This window comes from Manduca sexta, chromosome 21, assembly GCF_014839805.1.
Source record: "Manduca sexta isolate Smith_Timp_Sample1 chromosome 21, JHU_Msex_v1.0, whole genome shotgun sequence".
Classification (NCBI taxonomy): Eukaryota; Metazoa; Arthropoda; class Insecta; order Lepidoptera; family Sphingidae; genus Manduca; species Manduca sexta.
The window spans coordinates 5,279,279-5,303,976 of NC_051135.1; the positions used below are offsets into that span (position 1 = coordinate 5,279,279).

The 24,698-nt window shown below is 43.0% G+C and overlaps 1 protein-coding gene across 1 annotated transcript; it reads right to left on the reverse strand.

Moving 5' to 3' along the window:
- Positions 1-6,699: 6,699 nt before the first annotated feature.
- LOC115451914 (collagen alpha chain CG42342) lies at positions 6,700-24,383 on the reverse strand (the record flags this gene model as incomplete). The annotated part of the gene is made up of 20 exons (XM_037441044.1): positions 6,700-7,578; positions 8,292-8,737; positions 8,891-9,025; positions 9,451-9,486; positions 9,588-9,614; positions 9,976-10,029; positions 10,103-10,129; positions 14,679-14,732; positions 14,835-14,879; positions 15,637-15,741; positions 16,876-16,923; positions 17,124-17,150; positions 19,191-19,325; positions 19,574-19,662; positions 20,711-20,816; positions 20,903-21,082; positions 21,498-21,551; positions 21,965-22,036; positions 22,470-22,505; positions 24,258-24,383. Coding segments are annotated over 19 exons (1,548 nt in total), but the record flags the coding sequence as incomplete, so codon positions are not given.
- Between the last annotated feature and the right edge of the window lie 315 nt (positions 24,384-24,698).

The window sequence follows — 24,698 nt, forward strand, 5'->3', positions numbered from 1 at the left end:
AAAATCTGGAGTTGAAACTAAAGCTCGCTGTAGCGCTAAAACATCAATCGTCGTTTAACTAAACTTTTCTTAAATATGCAGTGCTAAAGCGCTTTACATGGAGTATAAGCAAAATGGCAATCAAAACGTCACTATTATTACCTATTTATTAACTTAACAACAAATAATTTGACTTACTTGACTAATAATTGTTATTCACATCGAGGTTTACACTTAGACTCGAGTTCTTATATTATGAGCGCCGCTCCGTAGATAATCACACGCTGTCAATGTTGAAACCATACTCATGTCAAGTCTACGGATTGCAGCAATGTTGAGTCGAACGCAGTGTGTTCGGAACGGCAGATCTGGTACGTATCGATAGTAATGGTAACAAAAATATATCGTCTATTTTTGCTGTTGCCATAAAATACAATTTTGAAGCGATCTATATTTTATTATAAGTACCTTATTTAAATAAAAATATATTTCATCGAAAAATTGTTGGCGACCCCAGTTTTACGCATACGGTGTACATATTTCAAGGACAAAAACCGCCAAATGTAAATTTTTCGTTAAAATTTTGATAGCTTATTATTTAAAATACTTAACGTTACTCATATTGTAATGTTGGCTTTAATATACATTCCCCTTATTCATTGACTTTTTATCTAAGGACGAAGCATTGCTGTGATAACATGTTTGTTTCTCAGCTTTGTTTATCTGACGGCCAACTAGATTCAAGTTGTATCTCAATATTAGCCAATGACAACGACCCTATGTCTACATATATGTAAGGAATAATGAGAAATATGAAATAACATTAAGAGAACAGGCAGGAGAGTTATAATATATGTTTCAATTCCTTATTGGATTAAGGTTGGGATTAAGTCATCATCATCATCATCAGCTGAAAGATGTCTACTGCTGAACATGAGCCTTCCTCAAAGATTTCCAGATCAACCTATTGGAAGCGGCCGGCATCCAGCGACCTCCTGCGACGAATTAAATATTACATCCTAATTTGAATTTTTATCTCACTTATTTGTGATATTATTTATTAATAATTTTAAAACTCCTAACCGAATTTCGACCAGGCGGCCAATCTCATCTGAGATCAGCCTGGTGCGCAGGAGATATTAGAGTGTACTAGTGTGTGCGCAATGCACAGGTGCACTCTCTGTTCCTTTATTCTCATAATCTGACTCCGGGGAGACGACAAGCTGACATGAGCAGAGAGAGATCAGGCGCAAGACCAATAGCTTTACGTGCTATCCGAGGCACGGCGGTATCACACCGCCCACTTCCTGCCTCCGAGCTGTAACTCGAGTAATTTTTAAGATGAAAATACCCAGTCACAATAATTTTTGGTCCGACCCGGTATTTGAATTCTGGACCTCAGCGCGGTAGTCGCACTCGCACCGCGTACACATTACAAATACTCCACCGAGGCAGACTCAGTAGCAGTTGGTAGTCTTTAAAGTAGGTGTATGAAGCGTGAATAAGTAATGCCGAGCACACGGTCCTCACCTGACACGTTATAGAAAAACTCGCGCCGGAAACTTTCCTCGGCGAATTTGCAGTATGTGTTGGATGCGCACTCGGGCCGATTACTTCCCCCCGCCAGCCCCGGCACTAGCGCTAGCAGAAGCGTCGTGCACCACCAACGCCAAGCCTGCATCAGATCGCCGAACGCGCGTCGCTGCGCTATTATCAGACCGCACACTACTTCGCACCGCGACGCCCGTTATCCGTCTCAGTGAGGAAAACGCTTCGCACAACTATTTGTCATTCAGGAAAATAATAGCACAAACAAAACACCACGTTTGATTGCATTCCAAATATCACGAATGTCACACTTGGCAGTAGGTATCGCTACGAGCGGAATTTAATGTTATGGCGAACGTAGCAGAGCACGTGGAGCTCGCGTCTCGCCGCGCCGATGGACGGGTAGAGACTGCCCAATGCCCAGTGCCAGTGTTTATTGGTTACTGCTGACTGACGAGTTATCATCTTTGAGCTTGACACTCGACCGATTAACTCCTTTGTAACAAAGTAAAATACTTTTGATATTTAGTAGTTTTAACTCAGTTTTATTTTTTGTTCTAGAGATTTTTTATTTAGTTAATGACTATGTAGGTCCGACAGATGTCCTGCCACAGAGCGCCATCTACCACATTATATGTACTTTTCATCTTTTAACCTCAACAACAGCGCCACCTACCGGCTCAAAATTATCCTATGATTTCAGCTGGATGTAACTAACCTCTCACAATTATTTGTAGTGGAATCGGTTAGATAATTTTGGAGATTAGTGTGTACGAAAAAAAATTTCATTCCGATGTTTTTTTAAATTCCTTATCTTATTTATAGTTGATTTTTTGGTATGTAGTTGTTTTGAAGACTGTTTTTGTTAACACCTTTTTATTTTTTGCTTTTTGTTAATACTCGCTTAAAACTTAGACTTGATGTGATAAAGGATGGTGTAAATTATACAAAGAAATACTGTTAAAGGAGAATGCCAATTTTTGTATGAAAGTTGGGCTACGCTTGCGTCTGTACAAAACCTTCACTAAACTATAGGGAATATATCCTAAATCTTATACAAATTGAAAACAATTGGATATTCGATGGGAGTTCGGAGTAATCAGAATTTTAATAACTCGGTTATTTTGAGGTTAAGTATGGAGTGCAATAATGTACGGTAGAAATTACCTACGTGCCTAATTAAGTTCAATATTGCAGTAGCTACTTGATAATGCTATAAACAATTATTGGACATTCTTTTCGCTTAGCTTTAATCGCCCTTATAAGAAACTGATAGGTATTAACATATCTGATGAGACGAAGCTCCAATAAAACTTCTAAGATAGGTATGGCGGAATATTAGTTTTTCCACTGAGCATATACTACCCGATCCTTTGTGTAAGTACATATTTTTCTGACTTATGACTTATTCTATTACGTGGATTAACTTAATTTTTATTTTCACCTACCATTATCTCATTTCAATATGGCGTCAACACATATTGTAGAATAGATTCACCTTAGTTTTTATGACCGGCCTTATGCCTGACGCCAACCCCTTTGGAGGATTCCGATCCCAGGCAAGTCATGTTAGAAACACCGAGATAAAATCTTGCTTGGCCTGAAAATCGAACAGGAACCCAGGAACTAACTTCACAGCCTGATTAGGCTAATAGTTACTTATCATAGGAAAAGAAAAATAAAACAAAATACGAAATCCGATGTATATTTTTATATAGATGTGTATTTTTGATAGATATGGCTTCCCAGAAAACAAACAAGAACTTGATGTGCCGCGCAACACGCTTATAATACTGCCGAGGTGAGTGAATGACTTCTTGCAGTGCTGGTCGGATCATGTCATGTTGCTGTTGTCTGTGAACCTCTCTATTAACTGATCTCCAGCAGGCAGCACAAATTAATTCCAGCCTTGAAACCTAAAATATAATGTAGAAGTTGAGAAAACATGTTCAGATTATTATTATTGTTAAACTGTTTTCTTTAGTTTTTGCAAGATTTTTCCCACATTGCGGGTAGGTTAATAATAATCTACATAACTTACAAACTGGATAGCTTGTCTAAGAAATATACTTATCGTTGCTGTGGCATCGCAATGGTGCAGTTAATACACCGCCGGGATATGCCGTCTCGATTAACAGTCCTGGGTCTAGACGACATTGTGTTGCTAACTAAAAGCCTTCCGTCTCAAAGTTCGGAACACACACTATACATCTTGTTTCTAAACAGTGAATTTCTCGACTCAACATTAAAATACATAAGAATAACACAAAAAAATATTTTCATTCAGACAAATCTAAAGTGTCAAAATGTCATTAATTTCAGTTGCCAGTGTAATAAAAATCAGTACCCATATATTCATTTAATTAAAATAAAGTCCAGACATGTTTTAGCTGACTTTAGTATTTCTGTCAATGCAAGTACAAGTAGCCATTTGTTTTTTTTTAGAAGGATTAATATTTTATCTTTTTTACCAGCTATTTGGAGTTTGATCATAATTATTAAGTAAAATATATTTTTTTTATAACAATATTTTTGTTTAATGAATAATATATTTAATCCATATATTATAGATTTCAAGTACAACCACATTTATTGTGCATATAAACTTTTTTATTCCATTTAAAAGGGGAATTTGTTATAAATTGGTATCAATTCGCCATATTGGCAGTAAATTATCCGGTGTTTGATCTGCAACAATTAAACAACTTTTTTTCATATCTTTAAAACCCCTATTTGCTCATGACTGAAATAAATACAAATGAAGTAATAATTAAAATTATGATTTTACATGGTTATTTGGTTAAGACGCATGACTGACGCAAAGATAGCCTGGTTTTGGGCATTGTCCTTTACAATTGTCTGAAAGGAGAATGCCAATTTTTGTATGAAAGTTGGGCTACGCTTGCGTCTGTACAAAACCTTCACTAAACTATAGGGAATATATCCTAAATCTTATACAAATTGAAAACAATTGGATATTCGATGGGAGTTCGGAGTAATCAGAATTTTAATAACTCGGTTATTTTGAGGTTAAGTATGGAGTGCAATAATGTACGGTAGAAATTACCTACGTGCCTAATTAAGTTCAATATTGCAGTAGCTACTTGATAATGCTATAAACAATTATTGGACATTCTTTTCGCTTAGCTTTAATCGCCCTTATAAGAAACTGATAGGTATTAACATATCTGATGAGACGAAGCTCCAATAAAACTTCTAAGATAGTATAGCGGAATATTAGTTTTTCCACTGAGCATATACTACCCGATCCTTTGTGTAAGTACATATTTTTCTGACTTATGACTTATTCTATTACGTGGATTAACTTAATTTTTATTTTCACCTACCATTATCTCATTTCAATATGGCGTCAACACATATTGTAGAATAGATTCACCTTAGTTTTATGACCGGCCTTATGCCTGACGCCAACCCCCTTTGGAGGATTCCGATCCCAGGCAAGTCATGTTAGAAACACCGAGATAAAATCTTGCTTGGCCTGAAAATCGAACAGGAACCCAGGAACTAACTTCACAGCCTGATTAGGCTAATAGTTACTTATCATAGGAAAAGAAAAATAAAACAAGAAATACGAAATCCGATGTATATTTTTATATAGATGTGTATTTTTGATAGATATGGCTTCCCAGAAAACAAACAAGAACTTGATGTGGCCGCAACACGCTTATAATACTGCCGAGGTGAGTGAATGACTTCTTGCAGTGCTGGTCGGATCATGTCATGTTGCTGTTGTCTGTGAACCTCTCTATTAACTGATCTCCAGCAGGCAGCACAAATTAATTCCAGCCTTGAAACCTAAAATATAATGTAGAAGTTGAGAAAACATGTTCAGATTATTATTATTGTTAAACTGTTTTCTTTAGTTTTTGCAAGATTTTTCCCACATTGCGGGTAGGTTAATAATAATCTACATAACTTACAAACTGGATAGCTTGTCTAAGAAATATACTTATCGTTGCTGTGGCATCGCAATGGTGCAGTTAATACACCGCCGGGATATGCCGTCTCGATTAACAGTCCTGGGTCTAGACGACATTGTGTTGCTAACTAAAAGCCTTCCGTCTCAAAGTTCGGAACACACACTATACATCTTGTTTCTAAACAGTGAATTTCTCGACTCAACATTAAAATACATAAGAATAACACAAAAATATTTTCATTCAGACAAATCTAAAGTGTCAAAATGTCATTAATTTCAGTTGCCAGTGTAATAAAAATCAGTACCCATATATTCATTTAATTAAAAATAAAGTCCAGACATGTTTTAGCTGACTTTAGTATTTCTGTCAATGCAAGTACAAGTCGCCATTTGTTTGTTTTAGAAGGATTAATATTTTATCTTTTTACCAGCTATTTGGAGTTTGATCATAATTATTAAGTAAAATATATTTTTTTTATAACAATATTTTTGTTTAATGAATAATATATTTAATCCATATATTATAGATTTCAAGTACAACCACATTTATTGTGCATATAAACTTTTTTATTCCATTTAAAAGGGAATTTGTTATAAATTGGTATCAATTCGCCATATTGGCAGTAAATTATCCGGTGTTTGATCTGCAACAATTAAACAACTTTTTTCATATCTTTAAAACCCCTATTTGCTCATGACTGAAATAAATACAAATGAAGTAATAATTAAAATTATGATTTTACATGGTTATTTGGTTAAGACGCATGACTGACGCAAAGATAGCCTGGTTTTGGGCATTGTCCTTTGTAGCAAACTTATAGATTAATGAATTAATAAGTTCATGAATTAGTTAAGCGTGTTTATTTGTAAAGAAAGAAACAATTTCGAGTCCGGTACGAATATTCGTACTTCTTACAAGCGGCTCGATTTTGTACGGTATTGCCATTTTGATCTTAGATAAGACATCGAGACATTTTCTCAATGAACCACCAGCTTTACCCGCGCGGAAGACACGCCCGCACACCAAGTTCCATACGACCCTAATCCACCTCTGCAGTGGGTCACTGTTATCATTAACTTATCAGCTAGCACGAATATATATTTTTAAATATAATCAAGTGCATTATTTTTCTTGTATCGTCGAGAATTACATCCAGGCTCCCTTTAAAATTTACCTCAGTGTGTAGTATGGTGGTTGGGGATTTAGAGTAGGATTAAATGAAACATGGCTCTAGTATCGTAAAAATCATTATATTAATATGCTTAAACTATAGCTATACAGAACAATGCGTGCGCGGTCGCATAGTCACCGCGCCGGTACTTCGACGTCACGTCGTCGTCGCGTGTTGGTCGCGGGATAGGCACAGCCGCGCGCGCTTCGTCCCGTATATTGCATACGACCACGAAGCTAACGTATATTTACAGCGCAGTCGGTGCTGCGCCGCCGCCTGCGCGTCCTTACTACCCCGCATTCCCCCTACCCACTGGGGGCTTGTGTTCTGTGTTCTGTAGACGGTACTTCATTATTACATACTAATAACACGTAAAGTTTGTCATTAACACCACTACTGTATAAATTAACTTTACGCGATAATTTATTATTGTTATCATAATATCGTGTAATGTATCCCGCCCCGCACCGGTGTCGACTGTATCTGGTATCATTGTGTTGTAAATATTAAATAAAGACAGCCGCAGGCGGCGGTTAGCATTATAATAATGTAACGTTAGTGTTTAACAATATGTACAGTCCTTTAATGTTATTCACAATACATTTTGTACTCGGCTGAAAATTTACAAGGTGCCAGTGGTGCGCGACGCTCCACGCGCTGTAGCGCGGGCAGTTAGGCGCCACCGCCGCGCCGCCGCCGTGCTGCCGCCCACCATGCCAGCCGACACGCGTGCAGTACTTACACAAGAAATGTCGCACAGTCTTTTTAAATGAAAATTATGCACGTAATTTGTATAAACTTAGATTCGTATGAGCTAGTGCATGCGGCGTGGCGTTTGGGGCTGGCGGCCGGTGGCGGAGGGTGGCGCGTAGTGGCTGCTCATGGCGGCAGGTCGTTGTCGACGTCCAGCCGCCTGCGCACCCATTGCAGCACCGCCTCCTGCGTACACCAACATATTTACAACGCGTCTACAATCTACACGTCTTACAGCTAGTTTCTTCATGGACTGCAAAAGTAAAATGTCAGGTAAAATCCGTATTTTTTTATTACTGTTTAATAGAATTGCCACATTAAAAACGACATTATAAAGTAAAATTAAAAAAAAACTCTCTTTGCTATTGCAATTGAATGACGAGATGAGCATGTGTCTCGTCTGACTGTAAGCGATACCACCGCCTACAATAGGTAGCAATCCAAATGTCTCCTTACTCTCCTCACATACGATACGCACTAGTTTCGAATAGGTACTACAAAGGAACTCAGAATATAGAAAGCAAGCCGCACCTTGTATATAACTTTACAGTTCTCACCCGTCTAATGTAGTTCCCTCAGAGTATAGCAAATACTTAGATATTATTTATTTTATATGTCTTTATTTAGGTTAGTATGTACGTACAGAGGCCTCGCAAGGTCCCTTTAAGTGCGAGGCCGTGGGCAAGGGCCCGCTTCGCCCACGCCACTGTTTATCAGGATCGAAATACTTTACGGGACTATTAGAGGTTTGAGTACTTTTAAGGTAAGAAACTGCTAAGAAACAGTATTACATTACTACGAGGCCAAAGAGGCAACACCTGAACAGAAATTGGAATAAAAGTGAAACTTTTCATGCGTGTTCACTCAAGCAAACCAGAAAGAAAACCATGCTTACTTACAAATCCAAATACTTCCCAGCAGTTGGCACGGGAACAGTGGACGTGGGAATCAGTAAGTGGGAGTCGGTAGTGGCGGGCGGCGAGCGAGGAGCGAGGAGTAAGATGTGTCATGTGGTTAGTGCACGCATTACTGGTCCCTCCTTACACCACGGTTAGTATTTATATGGTTGTATTTACAAGGCCGTAGTCGGGTCGAGCGCATGCACGAACCCCACGATTGGAGCTGGCAGTGAATGTAGGGAGGGGTGCTGGGGTTAGTCGTGGTGGTGCGCATGGTGCGCGTTGTCCGTGTAGTCGTCGTAGTCGCGCGGCGCGTCGAGCTCGTCGTCGCGGCCCTCGTACTCGTCGGCGGTGTCACCATCACCCTCCTCCTCGGAGTGGTCGGCGTCGGCCGCACCTAGCCCCGGCCCAGGCTCCTCGCGCGGCGGCAACAGCGGCACCGACTCCTGTCGCAACACCGGCCAGCGGGTTACGCGAGCCTCATGCACCCACACACCCACACATAACATATACGCCCGTTATAGGTTAGCCAGATTTAACTTTACACCACACTAATATTAGTAGCAGGTGAGTCAATGAAGAGTGTGCATAATGCGTACCTTTGTGGGTCTCCAGCCACAGCCCGGCAGCGGCAGACCATCGGGGCCAAGCGGGCATGGCGCGTCGAGTCCGGGCACTCCTTGATCGCCCTTGTCGCCTTTGTCGCCTTTGCGGCCTCGCTTGCCCACGGGACCCTGTACAGTGAAAGGCGCTATCATTCCTATGATTCCTCTCCTAGCATCGAGTCGCGCTATTAGGACACGACACGATAGCACTTCGTGAACGGCATGCACTTCTCGTATTACCGGGCTTGAAGCCGTTCACCCTCATTCATGAGCACGTGATTCTTCATCTTTAACGGTCTTCAAGCCGGGTACTGTTATGTATTAAAATGTGATGATAATTATGGGAAACCCATACAAATGACCCTGTATAAAGCGAGGAGTAAGTTTAATGCGCGCGCTCAGGCAGTGCGCAGGGCATTAGTGCGGCATGCGTTGTTAGTTGAGCGAACAGCGCAGCGTCGAGGCGCCAGCGACGCGCCACCGGCCCGCCACTGGCAGACTGACAGACAGACACTTAATACCTATGTGTTTTTGTGTGACACTTCAACACTTACGGGTTCTCCCTTGTAGCCTTTGTCACCTTTCGGCCCCTACCGAGTGAAAACAATCAATTACCAGCTGTCAAGGCACACAACCGTCACAAGGATTTTTTGAACACGGGCGCCCCGGGGCGCCACGTGCCGATACCAACCTCCTGTCCGGGGATTCCGTCGGTGCCCTGCAAGCGGTCACTCTTGATCAGTATTGTATCGGAATATGCCGCCCGCTAACAACGTGTTACCGGCGGCCGATCACCGCCGCGCAACAAAGCTCCGCTCCCCTGCCGCGGCCCTCTTAGGATACGTTGCGTCCGCCCCGAGACTTCCGGCGTCCACCCGAGCCATGCATGCCACACATGCACAAATATACGCAGAGAGTGTAAGTTTATAAACGACATTCCTTAAGACAGAGAACAAGAAGTGGCGGAAGGAGGCGATGTGTGAGGCGGGCGGGTAGAGGAGGGAGGAGCATTGTTGTGCGGCGGTGGGGAGTGGCGCTGCGTGGCGCTGCGGCCGTCGTCGGCGGAGCTGGTGACGTACTGGCAGGCCGGGGTCGCCGCGCTCGCCCTTGGTGCCCGGCTCGCCCTGCGCTCCCTGCGGGCACACGCTGCGCTCAGACAACAGTACTCGTCTCCGAACCGGTTACCTTACGGAAGGGGACACTGACCTTCATGCCGTCCAGTCCCGGCGGGCCCTGCGGAACAAGCAACGTGTGAGCACCTCCGCTCTCGCCCTTCGGCGCGCCGCGGCACGCTGGCCGATTTACATAGAGGATGCCCATGCACGTGCACGCGCTGCCGGGCCAGGGCCGGGCCAGGGCCGAGCCAGGGCCGGGCCGGCCGGACGCTCTCGGACAGTGCATAGACGCGGATAGAGGAAAAGAAAGACTCATATGCACAGCATGCAATTTTTTTATTTTCCTTCAAAATAATTTGTTAACAACAATTTTTATGCTCTCATGGCGTGTGGTACAAACGACAACTTTGATTTTCATAAAAAAACTAAACACTTATGCTATACGCTTATACGATAAAGGCGTGTACACAGACGCGAAAGATGGAGCGAGATAATTATATAAATAGATAGATAGAGAGAGATAAATATAAGTAGGTCGAGTGAGTAAGAGAATATAGAGAATGATAACATCGAGGTGCGTTCGCGCCGATCTGTCGCGATGCGTCAATATGATATCTAATGTTATGTCATGACAGCGTGAAGCGGCGCGGGCGCACGCCGGACTGTTGGACGATGATAATAGCTTTTTAATTGAAAATAATGTTGAATTTTGTATGTGAAGTAGTTACCCTAGGGTTCAGTATATTTGTACATCGGTATCAAGGGTCGCTCCGCGGCGCCGCGGTGTCTCGGACGGCTGCGACGGGCGGGCACACAATTCTTACGCGCTACTGCTATACCATATCTTAATTACAATTAATATTTATATTCACAAGTCACTGGATATGCTTAGGCCTACGTTAGTGATGTGAGCGGAGGCAGAGCGGCCATTGTGGCTAACCGCACTTCGCACACAGGACGTTTACTGCGGCGGCCGACAAACCCCGGACGCTGAACATTCCCACGACGGTACCTACTTAGCGGAACCAGACGGCTGAGAGCCAACCCCACTTTAATTATTTTTTTAATACAGGTACATATTTTGTGGATATGATTTTTGAAGGCCATCACACCCCGATAGTCATTGATCATAGTGCCTCTAACACGGAGAAACAAAATATACATAGTGCATAATAATTCCATGGTCTACATCAAAACTTTCAGAATCAGAATCATGTATGTGTAAAAAATCACAGATCTTGAATAAATAAAGTAGGGCTTTATGATTTGCCATTAAGGCGTACAAATATAATTTAATAATTAAAATTTAACTCATTTCGAGCGCGATGAGATTATATAAAATTACATTAAGTATTATTTAATAGTTTATCTGATCATTAAGGAACTCGTCGAATTTATAATAACATTTCTCAATTTAGGTATATTTTATATAATGTCTTTTTAAATTTTAACAAAGGCATATTTTTTATTTCATCAAAGAAACTCTTTTTCATCAAAGCTGTTTTACGTTTTATATTAAATATTTTGTTTTATTATTGAGTGCGTACTGGATAGATATATTCTATACTCCGGCAACCTTTTTTAAAAAAAATATACTTTTAAGGCGATACCTCAAGGTCCATTTTCATACATTTTGTTTCGGCTTTAATCTGGGTAACTAAACAAGTATTGGCAAGTCAAGAATTTAAATTCACGTCTAGTTAGTGATTAGTTCTCGCAGTTGAAAGAAAAACGTAAAAATAATTAATAATCATGGATATTTCTGCCTTTAAAATTTCGTCATATTAAATTTTAAAGGCCGAAATATCCATGAAAATAGACCTTGAGGTATCGCCTTAACAAATAATGGAGTTTCTAAGATGTAGTACAAGGCAGGTAGAGGTAATATTATTAAAGATTTAAAATAGGGGAAGCAGTATATGTGTTATTTTAAGACCACACGTGGACCTGATACATGTTTTTTGAAATCTAAACAAAAGCTCCTTATGAGTGGATTGTCCCCAAAACAATGCCATGCCCTAGTACCGTTAGTAAAGTCCAGCTGTGAGAGTAAGTATGAAGCTTTACATAGTCGTTTAGAGACTTCTTCGATGTGGACCTTTCAAGTAAGTTTATTGTCCAGAGTAATACCCAGGAACTTTGCACTTTTTACTTCTATTTTACAATTTTCGTATCCAATGCGAATATTCGAATTTACACGCCGCTGCTAGAAGTGCATAACTTTGGTTGTATATAAATTTATGACTAGGTTATTGTTGTTTAACCAGATTATAATTTCAGTGAGATTAGTATGAATGTCATTCTGATAACACACAGTGCACTCCACTACAGCCTAAGATGTTTTTATTACATAGATACGTTGTCCGAGCTCAATAATGGCAACGAAAGCAAGGTAATTGCCCGACATTCACTTAGTCAACCTCCAACCGCTGTCGTGGCTAGTCGACTTACTAACTTTTTGTATTTTTATAAATAAAATGCCTTCCTGTGTTCTTAGACGATGTACAAATTATACTCCAACAGTAAATGAAAACAACATTTAATTTCATACGTTAGTAATAAGTATACACTATTTAACTTATTTTACTAATAAATGCATTTTATTCAACTGTCATGGTGACGGCGGTCGACGCTCGGGCTGTATCAAAGGCCGTATCGATACGAGCTGCTAGGCCTGTACAGGTATGTGACTAGTAAATACTGCGCTATTTTTATGTGCATTTTAGTTAGTCTATGACGCGTCTATTTGTAAAACGTCATTGACTATAGCTGTGCAGTCATCAGCAAAGAGAACTGTTTTATGTTTTGTATTTGTAGGAAGGTCATTAATGTACGAGTATATTAGGAACAGGAGTGGACCCAATATGCTGCCCTGAGGTACACCATGTTTAATGATTCTTGGTTTAGATGTACAGGGTCATTTTGACAGTGCGTTACTAAATGAAAACTGGCATTTATTATTTATGTATGATTCAATCAGTTTGTGATAGTTACCTCGTCTACCGTACCCATACATTTTCTGTAACAGAATTTTATGCTGCTGTTAATTTCTTAACATTTTCGCTTTAATTTTTTTATTTATAGTTCTACGACAAAAAGTTACTGGACCAAAGTTGTAGAGAATTTAATTTGCAACAAAAAATGTTTATAATTTTTTTTTGTCAGATAAATAGTTTAAGAGATACATAGTAAAACCATTTCAACCCCTATTTTCAAGATGGCGGCCGTGGGACAAGGGTGGCGACCCCACAAACTTGGTTTTAGCTTTACACTGACCCCCCCCTACACTTCAAAAAACTAAAATTGCGTCCTCTAAAAAACGCAACCCCAAATGTAACTTTTCAATGGACTAGTGTGTAAAATTTGATACTAAGATAGATCATGCCCTCGATAAAGTTAATATAAGGAAGCTACTTTTTATGTAGGAAATGTTCATAGTAGGACTTATACACCGGGTTAGGTCCAAGATAGAAATAATAATAAAAATAACAAAAACCACTACGATCCAAAAAATATTTAAACTTGACACACACGAGCAATATTAAAAATAAAAATAAAATAAAAAAATGAAAAATAGATTATATTGCTTGTGTGCGTAAAGTTGTATAATTTTTTGGGTTGTAGTAGTTCATGAAATCGGTGTTTCTTTTGTTAAAAAGTGATTATTTTTTGCTTTTCAGCAGTTATAGAAAATGTCTTATGATTACAATAAAAAAAAAAATTCTCATACTCTTTTATTTTGAGGAATCCCAAGCCCAAAACTTAGAAATTCACGGTCAAACTACGACATCTTTGATATTGAAGCTATATTCAATTCAACTCAAAAATAATCTTTAAAATTCTATTTGATTTTGAGGAGTTCTCCTCTCCATCTTGTAAGTTCATGGCCGTATATCAGTGAAATTAAATTGGGACCATTCCCAAGCTAATTCCCGAGATTGAATTCAAAATGAATAATTTAAATCGGTCTAGGGGTAACCATACGACGAATAGAAAAACATTCTTCCTTTCGAGTCGGTTTTAAAAAAATATCGTTATTTGGTAAACCGACGGCACTTGCTACTTGCGAGCGTGGAGGTCGCGGCCGCTCTGCCCGTACAGTAAGTATCGCTCTTTTCTTATTGTATTTATAGAAAGATTACATTTAAAAATAAACACTCTGATCGATGATTTTTCACTGTTAATGTCTACACTTAAATATCGTTACGACTAGCTTACATGCGAGTGAGGAACCGGACGATAAACACGATTTATACAATCATATTATCATAATACATAATATAAACCATGACATTAATATTTACAATCGGACTGTTGAATACTTACACTTACTTACACACGCGTCGCAAACGAACAGGCGAGGACGCCGCACCGAGCGGTCCACCCGGCGCTGCGGCGCCCGCTCTAGATGTCCACACGCAACGTTTGTAACCAGTTTAATAAAAAATATCATATTTATACAGATCTGCAACACTTATTCTAGGCGCGGTAACGTCTCACTTAGGCTATGCGAATTACATACAAAATATATACAATTTACAGGCGCTGCCCGCTCCCACTGAGTGTTAGGTGCATACAGCGTGGTGCCCTCGCCCTCGCACACTACGGTTAGCGGTTTAGTCGGTTAGCAGCAGGAGTGACCAGGGCGCGGATCATGAGGCTCTCACCCGCGGCCCCGCCTCGCCCGGCCGGCCCGGCTCGCCCGGCAGCCCCACCGGACCCTGCCGGACAACAGCGCGGGTTACACGGGAACTGCTCACTGCGGAGTGGGCGCGTCACCCGCGTCACCCGCGCCACCCGCGCCACACTCGCGAGACACTCACCGGCAAACCCATGGGACCCGCGTCGCCCTTCTCGCCTCTCTCGCCCTGTAACAAAATTCATACCGATTACAAGCAACAACAACCAGCTTCACTGGTGGATTGGGGAATGTGACCTCGGCTATGTACTATACTCGTTTTGTATCAGTTGGTAAAATTGTATATATACTTATCAGTCCTGGATTTGTAAATAGGCCGCATAGGCTGCGGTCTATACGGCCTATTTAGGAGAGCGCTTTAGGCACTCAAAACCCTTAAAAATTAAGTGAGAATGCTGAGGGCGACTCGGGTCACGAACCTCGGCTCAGGACGATCACTAGGAAAGGATGAGACATCAACGATTATGGGATCGCGAAGCACGTGAAGCGACCTACAAACTAACAAAGTTATCGTCTTCGGCACGCGAGCCGGCACTATCAGAAAGGTCGGGGGGACGGGGAACGCGGCGAGGTACTCGGCGGCGAGGACGGAACTGCGGTCTTGTGGAGTGTAAGAGCTTTTTGTGCTCGTGCTTAAGGCGGATAGCCAGAGTTATGTCCTCTGGGTCTGTAAGAACTGAACGCGGCCGTCTTCATTTCGCGCGGTCGAAATTTCGAATTTAGCCTAATGATTGGGTTTAAATGATTGACCGCCCGATCGAAGTAGTCGTACATATTAAGTGGGAACTGCATTAGTGTGAAGCGGATGATCAGCGTGAGAGAGCACGCACCGCAGCATCAATCGCAAAAGTTGCAGCCGCTGGGCTAGCCCACTAGCGGTCGATGAGTATTGAGTCGGTTCAGTATTGTGTAGGTGAGGTACGCACCGCCTTGCCGCGCGTGCCGGGCTCGCCCTTGTCGCCCTTGATTCCGGGTGGGCCGGCCACTCCCGGCGGCCCCGCGGGCCCCGGAGCACCCGGCGGGCCCATCATCTGCAACACATACCACTTTATATTCTCCCGATTTCAACAATCAATACTTATCACTAATGCATACTTCAGTTTATTTATCTGTACCTATCTGTATCTTATAAGCACGTCACAAGAAACCTGCAGAATTGCGTATCTAGAAAACTATGGGGATTATGAGACAGTAAGTTGAATGTCTTGTGCAGCAGGACCAATCGTAGGCGATTGTGGACGTATGCGCGCAGACACAATGGGGCAGTGTACACGGCACCAGTCATATTCACTATAAAACAGGAGTGAGTGTCGAGTGTTTGAAACCGTTACCTGTTCTGTTATGGGCTCGTGTGGGTGGTGACCCGGAGCTCCGTCCTTGCCTAGTGTCCGTCTGCCGCTCGACTCCGCCCGGTACCGAGACACGGCCAGGTTCTTTACCATACCAGTGTTAGTGTCTGATTGGTGTAGGAGCGCAATAATGACTAGGTACTTTGCGCGTAATTATACCATTAGAAACATTTTTATTTGTAGTCGCGGGAAGTAATCGATTGAGAAGCCCATCTAACAGTGAATCATTATCGCCAAGTCAACACAAACAATGCCGGAAAAAATTCTGGGATATACTTAATTAGACTATAATGTAGGATATGATTACTACTACTACTATGATTTAATGTAGCCATACTCAACCTTTTTTTCAATGGGGCCACAAACACGATTCGGATTTGATGCGCGGGCCCCAAAAATATTTAAGTGTTAATAAAAAAACATAATTCAAAGTTGGCGATGTATTTATTGAAAAAAGAAAAGATGGTCACAATAAAGCCACTAAAGCCAGCTAGCTATACAATACATGATTTTGTAATGGGTGCGAAATTTAAATCTTTGCCTGTAACTCCATGTGGGCCAATCACAAAGACCCAGCGGGCCACAGTTTGAGTATGACTGATTTGATGGATTTTCGACGGACTCACGCGCACGGAATGCATAAAAAAATATACATCGATTTCTAATGAAAGAACGAGGTGAGGTTTTATTTGCCTAGCACTTCACAGTTTATCTTGTTAACTATAGATCCTGCTAACATGGCCGCGAATCTTAATACACTTATATAAAATACTCACGAGTGTTAGAGCTAGGAGTAACAAAATGCGCAGTACTTACTATTTCATGTCCGTAGAGCTCGTAGCCGGTGCCGTCTCCCTGCAAGTTCAACAGTGGGCATAAAGATTAACAGTTCACAGAATACACAACCCTGCCCTGGCCTGCCCCGCTCCGCCCCGCTCCGCCCTGCGACTCAGCACAATGTCCAGCGATGTGAGTTTTGTTGGCGGACAGACGTGAGCGCCGAGCGAGGCGCGCGCTGGTGCAGGTGCAGGTAAGTGTAGTGACAGGTGACAGTAGACAGTTACCTGCCTCCTTCTCAGCTTCCTGTACTTCTGGTCGGGAACCGCCGCCGCGCCGCCACCGAGAACAATCCACAAGCGAAACGTTACTATATTATCAATTAAACCTAACGATTTAACTACACAGTTCCGTAAAGGTATTTTGCATACTAGGCATATTTCTGTATTGAAATATTTGTGTGTTCAATGTGGCAGGTAAGACTTATATCTGAATGTAAGTATTATCAACACGCTAAATAAGCTGGTAGGATCACAAAGCTTTTAAGCTCCCCTCCCTACTAACTACTACTAAGTCTGCCTGATGTGCGCTCAATAATACTATAGTGTTGTTGGTACTGGGACAGATTACGTTGGGCTACCTACCTTATTACGTACTGCATACGTATACACAGACTTTACGTTACATTTGTAATGATGCGATCGTTTAAGAACTGCGGGTTGACAAGAACACATGCAACATTCACCCGTAGTCTGGCCCGACTAGAATCCAGAGACGAAGAGCTGGCAGTAGTATAATAAATATGCTGTTGATTGTTCTTTCAAGGTTTCTAGCTTAGAGAAACACTCTCAATGTCCTATTACGTGGAGAAAATAATATCATATTAAGCGCGAGTTAATGTCAAAGGGGTATTATAATGTTAAGGTTTACCTCGATGATCAGACGGTTTGGAAAAATAGTCCTGCACACCCTGTCCAACCCTATGTTAACGCCAATATTAGAAATTAACTACATAAACGTCTCATGTGTACCTTTCTACAGTTTTGACATTATACTGGGTAACAGTTTTAAATGTCCGTGACATATTTTATTTTATATTGACTCATTGAATTATCAATGTATAATAGACGACCGACCGATCATTTTGTTGCATCAGCCTTAAAATTTATAATCTAAATTATATTCTGTTTCTTTCTGCCTTTCTTCTTCGGGTAGTCATCGCTTAGGTAGTTAGTGAAAGACTGGTAGGTTAGCTAGGTTAGGGCTTTTATTGTCCTCACCGGTGAGGATCGCGACGCGTTTCTCCCTTATTGCTTATTTAAAAATACATACATACATAATTTTATTTCTTCTTCCCTGCCAGCCCGAGCTGGCTTCTTTGTTTACCAAGTATATTTTTCATTTATTTTATTGTCTTTGTTTATATAAGCTAATCTAATTAAGTAATAATTGAATATTCTCATGTACCTTGACTTATCATAAGTGCAACCATGTTCACCTACGTGATGAATAAAGCATTTTTATTTTATTTTATTTTGATTATTGACCGAGATCTATGACAAAATATGAAATGAAAATATTATGTTTGTAAATGTAGGCGTATGCACGCTGTACACCGTTTCATAGTTTTTATAATTTTTTTAGTATTATTGTTTTTTTTAGTTAATTTTTAGTTATTGCTAAATACTTTTATGTGGATTTTCTCCGCACTTTTACGGCGATGTGCGTGTATTAGCTTATATAATTAATCAGACTTTGTATAGAAAGGACTTATTAAAAAAAAATATATTTAATAACAATATTATAAAAGAATGGACAATTGATGACAAAAAATAAAGCCCGGAGTTTCTTTCTGCCTTTCTTCTGCGGGTAGTCATCGCTTAGGTAGTTAGTGAAAGGCTGGTAGGTTAGCTAGGTTAGGGCTTTTATTGTCCTCACCGGTGAGGATCGCGACGCGTTTCTCCCTTATTGCTTATTCAAAAATACATATATACATCATTTTATTTCTTCTTCCCTGCCAGCCCGAGCTGGCCTCTTTGTTTACTAAGTATATTTTTCATTTATTTTATTTTCAATATAGATTGTCTTTATTTATATAAGCTAATCTAATTAAGTAATAATTAAATGTTCTCATGTACCTTGACTTTTCATAAGTGCAACTATGTTCGCCTACGTGATGAATAAAGCATTTTTATTTTATTTTTTTAATACATGATACAGAAAAAATATGACTAAGTGCATGATAGTCGAGCGGTGTGCCTACACCTAAACTTGTATTTGAATATCCTAGTCTTAAATGGGATAAATTATTTATGGTGGCAAGATATGTGTCATGTGTGAGCTGCGCGTCTCACCGAGTCGCCTTTATCGCCTTTGTCGCCTTTGAGGCCGGGATACCCGGGCGGTCCCGGGAGCCCCGGCGCGCCCAGCATGCCAGGTGAGCCCATGTCGCCGTATTCTCCTTTTACGCCTTTCGGCCCCGGTTCGCCCTGTGAAATACAACATATTTTATGTTATACATGTTTCCATGACGTCTGGTGACATAATTTTTATTTAATTAGGTCCACCAATGGTTTTCAAATTATTACATTATAGAATAGCTTAATATAGTTTTTAACGAAATGCGAAAAATCAAGTTATAAGTAAGCACAGTTTGCATTTTAATATAGAAGATTATAACTTTAAACTTATTGACAATTAATAATTATTAATTAGTGCGGAATGAGACATTACTGACCGGCTTGCCAGGCGGGCCGGGCACGCCGGCAGGCCCCATCGGGCCGGCGAGTCCGGGAGGGCCGCGCGGCCCCGCCTCGCCGGCGCGACCTGCAACACCACGCGCTGTTACTAACACTCCGCACCCTCCTCGCCGGCGGCCTCCGGCAGCCGTGAGGCGAGTTATTCGAGTGCCGGCAGCACATGCCCGCTGACCTGGTGCCGTACTGTCCAGCGCCGTTCTGATAGTCGGCGTGCACCCGCGCCGTATCACGTTTGCCGGGATGCAAGCGGCGGTTGTCGTTTGTACCACCGCGCCGGCCGCGGTACTCTTACAATAAGTACGAGACGCAAACGTCGACGTCCCGAGTCAGGTGTCGCGTGTCGGTGTCATGCAAGCGTGCGAAGCGTCATGCGCATGCCTATCAATTAACAACAAAAGACAGACCACATATAGAGCGGTCGAAAGGAAAAATTCCCAAGAGAGATATCAAAATACAGCCCCGCGTGCTTCGCTCGTCCGAATCACACACACGAGCGATTGGAGTGAATGAAGCGAGCTCGCGCACGGCGCAGCACAGAGCAGCGTGCGATGGTAGTGGTGGTATGGTGGTCATGTTTGTAGTTACCCGCTTGCCGCGCTTGCCGCGCGCGCCGCGGTCGCCGGCCGGGCCGGGCGGCCCCGCCGCGCCTGTCTCGCCGCGCTCGCCGCGCGCGCCCGCTGCCCCTTCAACACACACGCGCCACACGTGTCATGCCCGACCCGACGCATCGGACACGCCGGTCGCGCCGGCCTCTCCGACGGCTAGTCGCCATTACCGCCCCACAAATTGAGCGAATTTCGCCCGGGGCGCTCGGTGTTATTGTGGCCGGTTAGAAAAGCTAACTAACTACGTGTTGGTGGTTAAGCTAGTTACTCGATCGATATCAATAAAAGTGCAAAAGTGACCCGGGGGTGGAATTAGTTCAAAATCTACTCTAATTACATGTCCGATGTCGGCCCAACATCGTGACACGTCACCATTAAAAGCCGAGGCTGGCGCGTGACGCTCACGAGTCGATGTCGGGCCCACAGAGGAACAGAGCGCGCATGCACCGCTAGCGCACTACCAAACAAGCGTGGGGGTATGGTACAGTAAGCGCGCGCGGGAGACTTTACCGGGTGGTCCTGGCGGGCCCGGGGGACCCTCGATGATGCCGGTGGGAAACGCATCGCCTTTTAATGTTGTCGTGTAACCTCGCTCTCCTTTGTCGCCTTTGTCACCCTGAAAATCCCACGAGAGGTTACCCTATATTTTTTATACATTCTGAGAGAATTTATATTTTGGGTTGGAAAGTGTTGTTGTCTCACCTTGTGTCCGATGGATCCGACTGGTCCAGGCGGGCCGAGAGGGCCGGCGGGTCCTGGCGCGCCGGCTGGCCCGGGCGCTCCCCCCGGCCCTGGTGGCCCGACGCGTCCGTCGCGACCCGGTACTCCTTCACCGCCTGGCGGGCCGGGCGGACCCGGGGGTCCTGGTTCCCCTGGCTCGCCCTACCATTCAGTATATTTTGTTAGCAGTGTCCCTACTTTCTCCGCCTTACTCGGCTGCGGTGCGGACACAACCTGCACCGCTTCACCGTCAGCCGAGGCAAAGCGTGTCACGTGTACTTACTGCGTGTAAAAATAATTCTCGGCGTTCCCGAAATGGCTCACAAGATGCTGATCCTCGTGTCTGACGATCTTTTACTAATTAAAGTATGCAGGACAAGCATAATATACATGCATGAGACCGTTTTTAGACTTACAACATAAAGATGATATATAAACTATAAAATTGTAAAGCAGCGCAAGATGTTAGCGCTATCGAGGGGCTTGTCCGCGGTGGAGTGTCGGATGCGGAGGCGCTGCGAGGGCGGCGCGCGTGCGTCGACAAGCGTGAAGCGACACAGAGCCGAGCGTCACTCACCTTCAGCTGTATGACGGAGTGCGCGGAGATGTTGTGCCCGGCCGCCTGCAGCCCCTACGTACGCACACAACTACATCAGTACAACAATACACGCACACACACGTCACACTACTAAGCTCAACACGAACAACACTCGCAAGCGCTCCGCTCCCGTTCGCCATGAGCGCTCGCTTTCGACTTCTAATTAATAAGCGCAAAATATTGTGTTCATATAAAGCCAAAAGATTGTTTGCAATACGAGAAGGTCAAAACGAAATAAGCGAGTGCGGACGACGAGGCCGTCTCTAGGCGGAGTACCTTGACGGCTATGATCTCGGCGCTCGTGTACGGACTAATCTTAAAGTTGTCCACTGATCGTTTGACGCCCTGCAACGACATCGGGAGCACGATCAGTAAGGGTCGCGCGGCGCACTCGGCGACTGTACACAGTGCAGTACGGGCCGACTAGATCCTACACCGGTACATACCTTCACTGCGGAGAATACGTCGAAGCCGGGGCTGCCGTGCTCGCCCTTCTGGCCCTTGTCCCCCGGCCGGCCCTGCGACACACGCATGCCTGTCACACTCTCATACTATCGTTTACCACATAAAGTTCTACTAATCATATTTTCGAGTAAAAACATTAACTATTTTGTAAAAAAAATAAAAGTAATGATCATCACTACCACCTACACTTATTCTGCCCTTATTAAGTGAGCTGTTTGATCAACATTCATGTATGTAGGCAATTTTTTATACTTTATTCAAATTTAATACAACATTCGTGGCGCCAAGGGGAGCATCAAGGAAACGTCACATTTTTCTCCAGATAGTTGCAACTTGCTCGACACATTAAATTATTAATTATTAATACAAACATAGCTTATAATAATTATATTTTTAAATACCCTCCTGACTATCGCAGTAAGATATAAAAGATAGTTATTAATATTTCGTTGGTAGCGAGCTTACGGATCGAATCATTTTACTCACCGGGTCGCCTTTAGGTCCGTCTAACCCGATCGGCCCCTGGAAACACATCATCAAAAATATTATAATAATTAGTCACTATAGAGAAGTTCGCATTTAGTGTGTTACTGACAATAGTTCCACGATCCAACGCTTAATCAATACAACGTTAGTCCATACTAAGCATAGATTGTATTAGAATATTAATTATAACGGCCTTTAGTTACACTTGCTCAATGCAGACCGAAGAAAGGCTCTAAACTACACGTGTTCCTTCCTCTCGAGCTAGGCTGAACTATATGCACCGAATTTACTCTCCGCGAACGGTTTAGGGTCACTCATCCTGAATGGCGGATTCGAGCCAGCCAGTTTAGCCTACTTCTATCTGTGACGCAGCTCGCGTCAACTCAGACCGGCCTGCACGGAGAAACGACGAGGAATCGTCGACATACTCGCTCTAGAGCCGCAACTCGCAAGTGTTGATATCGCGCCGGACGACTGCTCGTTAAGCCGCAATAGTTCCATTGCTGAGGGTTAATCTGTTTACGAGATTCATAATATCTTGTTTCAAAACTCTTTGTATGTTGGTTAAAAGCAAACAAAGATGCAGTTGAACGGATTTGAACTATATTTGGATAGGTCAAGGCCTCGATTGTGGTACAGGGGTGTTGATAATATATCTACCTTTTGTCTCGGAAACGTCTAGACGTTGACTTGTATTTCGGAAAAGGTTTTTAGCTTCAACTTTTTAGCTATCGTTGAGTAAAACAAGTATTGTAAACTACGATAGTATTGCGATTGCTACGGAAAGAAGCCGTTTTAATTAAGTAATATGTGACCTTTCTCCCGTGTTCTCCCGTATATCAGATAGGTGCTCAATACTACTTGTGACAATATCTGCGGACATGGTCGGCGAGCACACACGAGACGCTAGCTTGTGCGCGGCGCATCGCCGCGGTGTGACCACACTCCGGCCGCCTGCGGTCCGCAGGTATTACCAATGCTATACAACAACTGCTACATTACCAGCCTTTACCAGCTTTTACCAGCACACACAACTCGAAGCAAGGCTCCCGCCCGCTCGGCTGGACTCGCGACCTCTTGCTGCCACTACCACTGCCGTTAACAGCAATAAGCGTCTTTAACGAATGATACTCTTCGTAGATACTGATTACATTAGTTTAACTACGCGGGACTCGACCAGTCATCCAGAATGCGGGTGGTACTTTTTATGTATTGTAATCATTCATTATGTTTCTATTGTACTAAGCTAAGCCAATTTAGTACCTTCTGAATAACCGGAGTATTATAACTATGTACAGTTTTAAAAATGATAATATAAAAAGTCCAATACATGTAGCGGACAGCACAAGTATACGTAAGCCACGCGACGAGCTCGGGCGGGGGCATACGAGCGCACGCGCACACGACGACGCGGGGCGAGAGTGCGCGTGCCTCCGTGCTCGCTGCGAATAAGTAAAGCGGCTACCTACAGGCGAAGGCGAGTGCAGTCGCCACCGCCTCTCGGTTAGTTAGTCTGCATCTTGCAGGAAGCATAACAACGATACACTGCGGATTATCTCGCCTTGCCTGCTTAGATTCTGGATCGGTCTTTTACTTATCGTCATATTGAGTGAATGAAATTATTTTACTGTGAATATAGCAAGTTATTTGTTGAGACACAAGGCGAGTTTGTCGATGGGACGAGTGGCACGGCTAGCGGGGGCACGGACCACTCGCCCCGCCGGCTCCGCGGCACTGATACTAAGCGAGGAGTACAAGCGCGGCACTCACGGCGCTCCGGACTCTTACCATGAAGCCTCGTTCGCCCTTCTCGCCCTTGCTACCCTGAAATGTCACACCCGTGTACAGTCCGCGTACGCGCACACATGCACGCCTGTCACAACCACGAGCTCGTGCGTTTAAGGCCAGGGTATGTTATACAAACACATAATGTGGACAGCGTAGCCATTGCTTTAATCCAAAGAGCATGATATTTAGATAATAAGACAGTCATAGGAATCGAAAGTGGTGTGCAGCTGTTTCTTAAGACTCGGCAGCTGATAGATAAATTGATATACGATGGTCTAAATTGACTGGGCAAAAGTTTAATAATATTAAAGTTTGCCATAATTAAATCATAACTGGCTACAGTACGTGTAGGGGAGAGCTGAGAGGTGGTCCTGAGAGGCGCAGTGTGGAGTGCGCGGTACGCGAGTGAAGTCTCACGTGGCGCGGAAAACGCGGGTATAA